General features: G+C 37.6%; 1 protein-coding gene across 1 annotated transcript; it reads left to right on the top strand.

The window, feature by feature from the left end:
* Nucleotides 1-1,280: 1,280 nt before the first annotated feature.
* On the top strand, nucleotides 1,281-2,631 carry LOC122036964 (probable peroxygenase 5). Its single transcript, XM_042596392.1, has 6 exons — nucleotides 1,281-1,385; nucleotides 1,466-1,570; nucleotides 1,638-1,726; nucleotides 1,854-1,948; nucleotides 2,080-2,205; nucleotides 2,292-2,631. The coding sequence occupies exons 1-6, from the start codon at nucleotides 1,316-1,318 to the stop codon at nucleotides 2,440-2,442; spliced, it is 636 nt and encodes a 211-aa protein (XP_042452326.1). The 5' UTR covers nucleotides 1,281-1,315; the 3' UTR covers nucleotides 2,443-2,631.
* The last annotated feature ends 2,865 nt before the right edge of the window (nucleotides 2,632-5,496 follow it).

The raw sequence follows: 5,496 nt of genomic DNA, 5'->3' as shown, positions 1-5,496 counted from the left end.
TTAATGGACCAGATTGCTTGCAAGGATATCTTGTACTCATAAAATTTGATGTCAACTAAAGTTTTACTTATATTCCATATACAACACACATATAGCCCAAATGAGATATTGTTAGATATAATTATCTCTATTAGGTGGGGTTATTTTTAAGTTGCATATGTGAATACGATCTGAACCCTTTAAAGTGATCTAACTTATGCTTATTGGGTTCGGTTATTGGATGTAGACCATGTATGTGTAGAATCTTTAGTCCCACATCTATTATCATCTATATGCTAATAATAGATGTTCAGTATATATATAGATTTATAGTCCCACATCTATGATTATCTATAGGTTGATAATAGATGTGCACTATATAATGGGTTGGTCTCCAAAGGATTAGGGTATCTCCTTCTTCTTCTTTCATAAGATTGTTGGATTGACACTACATTCAGGTTCTTTGTAATTATATTATTTACTTTTTTATGTCTTATTCTCGATAAAACAAAGATCCATGCTCATATGTTTTTATTTTTCTATTTGAATTTTTATTTTGATTGTCTAAAATTCATCCGGCTTAGATTTTTACGAGAATTATCTTGATTTTTCTATTTGAATTTTTATTTTGATTGTCTAAAATTCATACGGCTTATATTTTTACGAGAATTATCATGACCTACTTACTGATATTTTCTTCCTTCTATATTTTTTTTATCATTCAGCACCATCTTCTTCTGCTTATAATTTTCATAATCAACCTCAAAAGCCACCTCTCTCTTTCCTGATTTTGGACATCATCGTCCATGAGAGCAATGCATTCGTAAGCCAACTTCTACCATTCACAAGAATAGCGTGTATTGATATTGCCCACTTTAACGTTCCTTATATATTTGGAAGTGAGCAAAGGAAAAACAAAAATTCGAAGAAGATTAATCAAATTGTTTTAAAAAAATAACAAACTAATTAATTATTTTCTGTGAAATTCATTCGTGAAAAAAAATTGTTTACGTTACAATACAATATGTTACTGTAATCCTGCATTCCTGATCGTTACGTTACGTTACGATACGTTACTGCAATCCTGATCGATACGTTACCGCAATCCTGATCGATACGTTCACGTTTTGTTTCCTCTTATTCTGAATTGGTTCATGCCGATGGATTTCAACTGGCAAACACCATCATTTATTCATTCCTGAGAACAAACAAGCAAATTGTGAACTTGAATCGGATTGAGTAGCATCCACGAAAGCCATAATCCTAAAATATATTGAAATTTTAAAACAATTTCGTGTCAGGAAATTATACGTCGACAGCATTTACTGCTGTGATCATGTATTTAATCGCATCGATCCTCCTCCTCCTATTTGCGCAATCGATGGCGTCGTCTTCTCTTTCCACAGGTAAGCAAGATTTCTCACTCCCTTGTAAAAACAATATCCGGCCAACTGGAAGAAGGTGACGCCTTTTTGTTTGGTTCCAGGCAGCGCAGGCGAGGGGGAGGCGGACCTGACGCCGCTGCAGAAGCACGTCGCCTTCTTCGACAGGAACAACGACGGCGTCATCTACCCGTCTGAGACCTACCAAGGTTCCATATCTCACTGTCTTTCTCTGTGCCTTTGTCGGTGGATTGATCGTAGTTGTCGGACGTGCAGGATTTCGGGCGATTGGATCCGGCGTGGCTTTGTCTGCTGCCAGCGCTGCTTTCATCCATGGCTTCCTCAGCGCCAAAACTTGCCCCCCTGTGAGTGGATCAAGTAGTTTTTTTTTTTGTGTGTTTATCAAAGAAATTGTGGAAGGACTGATCATTTAAAATACTGGTTCCTTTCTAGTTGATCATCTTGATTATATTGAATGTTTGTTTAATGTAGGGTAAATCTCCGCTTCCTTCTTTGCCAATCTACGTGGAGAACATTCAGAGAGGCAAACATGGAAGTGACTCTGGGGTCTATGACACCGAGGGGAGGTACGTACCATTTACATTTTTCCTACTGAGAACTTGAACATGGATGGCTAAATCTTGTCCTAAATTTTATCTCCTTGCTGCTGAATCTTTCCTTTGCATTTTTGTTGGATTTGCATGGGTATTAAATTTAGGTTCGTGGTCTCCAAATTCGAAGAGATATTTAAGAAGCATGCCAAGACAAACCCTGAAGCAATATCATCAGAGGAGTTGAAGGAGATGCTCCAGGCGAATGGGGAGCCCAATGACAGCAAAGGGAGGTAGGTTTCAGCTTTAACGGAGTGGAACAAACTGAAGATTTTATCTGATAACTGAAAATTCATTCTCGTGTTGGGAATTTGTCTAGGTTGGCGAGCCAGACAGAATGGCAACTTCTTTATAATAGGGGCAAAGATAAAGATGGATTCCTGCACAAGGATACCATACAAGCTATTTATGATGGAAGCCTCTTTTACCAGTGGGAGAAGGAGACGCAATCTTCAGTGAAGAAAGCATGATGGTCTGATAGCTCTGTAATCTGGATTTCATGGATTCTATAGTTTCATATGAATTTTAAAATAAATTATTGGATAATTATGTTTTAGAATGCTACTGGAATTCTGAATGCACAATCAAGTGTTGTATCCACTCGTTCATAGTGCAAAAGGGCTGCTATTGATGGACGCAAAATAGTAGTGAAACAGAAGGAATAAAATGTTTCTTGAACACGAATGTTTTGTTCTCAATCTACAAACAAAATCATATAATAATACATCACAGATGTATGTACATTTTTAACATCTCTGTGAAACTATATCTGTACAGTGTTTGATTCAGAAATACAAATTACAGTAGTGGTTTTTACTAGGAGCCGAGCCAATGGATCTAGTATTGAGTTCAACATCTCAACCATTGAGTATGTGATACTTGCAAAGGGGGCAGGTTGCATTTATCCGAAGCCATTTGACGATGCAAGAAGAGTGGAAATGATGATTGCAGACAAGAGAAAGTAAAGAATTTCCATCTTCATAAGAAGTTAAGCAAATACAACAGCCCTAAGAAAATAGAGACAAAAGTAAGACAACTTTGGATTCTTGCAATCATTAGTAAATGAAGAAACAGTTTCAGCTCAAGACTTTAATCTACATAACTGAATGGTCTGCAATTAGTAAATGAACCTATCGCACTAAATAATATAATATTTACAAAAACCAACTGTGTAAAAATGCAAAGACAGTTCAAATTACCTAAAGGAACTAGTCAGATACTATTCTATATGTATGCAAGAAAGTTAAAGTAGTTGTACTTTCGTGGATTCTAACTAAAAACTTAATGGATTCCAAAGTTTCAGATAGATACATGGCTTGGAATTAGAATTAATCTAATGATATGTACTAAATTACAAACTTTCAAATCTGAATATGGTAAAAAATAAATAAATTAAGAATAAGTCTCAAAGAAATTAACGTGAATAAGGAGGGCAAATGCCAAGATAGGTAAAACTTACTGCATCCTCCTTTGGAAGAACACGCTCATCAGAGGTAAATCCCCTGTGATTTAAATCTGGAACCATTAATCCTTCCTTTATTAACTTTTGTCCATCACGGTGAAACTCAGAATATCTGTATCTAGAAAGCATACCGATGTCCGCATCGGTAGCACTTTCCTTTACACACAAAGTGAACATAGAGATAAGGATTAGCCAAACGCATGACAGACTAATGCTTAGCAGCCTAATCTTATATTAAGACAATCTAAAGTCCTCACCTGACCAATATTTGTTTGAAGCCAAGAGTGGGCAGCTCCTTGGCAGCAACAAAGAGGGGGATCGAGCTTAATCCAAGCAAGTACAGTCTCTCCAAGACATTGCTCCTCTGTGGAATCTAAACAAAGCACAATGGTTGACCGGACAGATCACAACATTGTCCTGTTTCATTTTGAGAGTGTCCGATCAGAACCTACCTTTCTTGAAAATACTCCATCGAACTACTAAGTTCTAGTGGGATGTAAAGTGTGACAAAGCGCTGAAGGAATTAAAAGATTAATTGTCTACTTTACATGTACTTGCTAAACTAATAATGGGCGAGCCATTGTGGGTGTACTTGTTCGCCATTGAGAGTGTTGTCAGGTCTATGCTAGAATGACATGAGAGGAAGGAACAACGGTCTGTATATTTCTTAAGTCATTTATTAAAAGATCTTAAGTGCTGCTACACCGCTCTTGAGAAATTGACATATGGGCTAGTTTTAACCGCTGTTACGTCCCTATTTTCTTTCGCATCCAATCATAGTATTAACTAATAGCACCCTGGTTCGAGTGCTCAATAACCCGGAAGCTTTAGAAAGATTGATCAAATGGACCATGGAGTTTAGCGAATCTGACATACAGTATCAACCCCGAACTACTATCAAAGCTCAGGCCTTAGCCGATTTTGTAATTGAGATACAAAGTCTAGAGTAGAAGAAACTTGAAAAATCTACGTGGATGGATCGTCTATTTAGCAAGGCAGTGAAGTCAAAATTCAAATGATATCACCCTGCAAAGACAGACTGTAGTTGTCCGTTCGGTTGGATTATTGAGCCACTAGTAACGAAGTAGAGTATGAAGTCTTGATAGTCGATCTGTAAGCTACGAAACATGTGGGATCTACCCGAGTCCTAATCTACTCTGATTCCTGGTTGGCGACTCAATAGTTCTCAGACAACTTCAAAATCAACAGTGAATGACTAAAGTTGTATGCGGAGGCTTTTGAGAAATTGAAAGTCAGATTTCAGGAAGTGACTTTACAGAAAATCCCCTAAGTAGAAAATCAGGAGGGCGACGAGTTAGCCAAATTGTCTAGCTCCTTAATCCCTTAGACTCTAGACAAACCTATGGAGCAAACTTTGTTGATAGCTCATATTGAACGACAAGCTGAGCTAGAGTGACAGAGTGACTGAAGAGCATCGTTAATTTCATTCTTCCGTCAAGTAATTTTATCCTCCGATCGGGAGCAAATGCATATGATCAAAAAAAGGGGCGGGCGGTTTACATTGGTTGGAGACCACATGTAAGATAGCTTTCTCTCGCCCTTTGCTCAAATGTATCGAGTTGGATGATGTGCAGTATATTATATAAGTGGTTCATCAGGTCTCTTGTGGAAGCTACACGGGTGGTTTGTCACTTGCTTGGAAGATTTTGTTAGATGGATATTTTTGGCTCACTCTACATGCCGATTTGACTCAGCTAGTACTCATTTATTTATCGTGTCAAAAGCACCAGAACATACCGCACCACCCTATAGAATTGTTGAAGAAGTCAATTATTTTATGTTTGTTCGACCAATAGGGGATGAATATTGTAGGACCCTTCCCAATGGCACTTGTCCAGAAAAGATTCCTCTTGTTGGTTGTTGGCTATTTTTCCAAGTGGGTAGAAGTTGAGACGCCGACAAAAATAATTGAGCAGATAGTTATCAAGTTCTTATGACAGAACATAGTATGTCGGTTCAGAAATTCTTGTAAACTCATATCAGATAATGGAAGGCAGTTCTAGGATCGAAAAATCTGGAAGTAGTGCTCAAGTTATGTTAT

This window comes from Zingiber officinale, unplaced genomic scaffold (assembly GCF_018446385.1).
Source record: "Zingiber officinale cultivar Zhangliang unplaced genomic scaffold, Zo_v1.1 ctg228, whole genome shotgun sequence".
NCBI classification, from domain to species: Eukaryota; Viridiplantae; Streptophyta; class Magnoliopsida; order Zingiberales; family Zingiberaceae; genus Zingiber; species Zingiber officinale.
The sequence above is the reverse complement of the archived record's forward strand: the minus strand, read 5'-3'. Positions and strand labels throughout refer to the sequence as shown.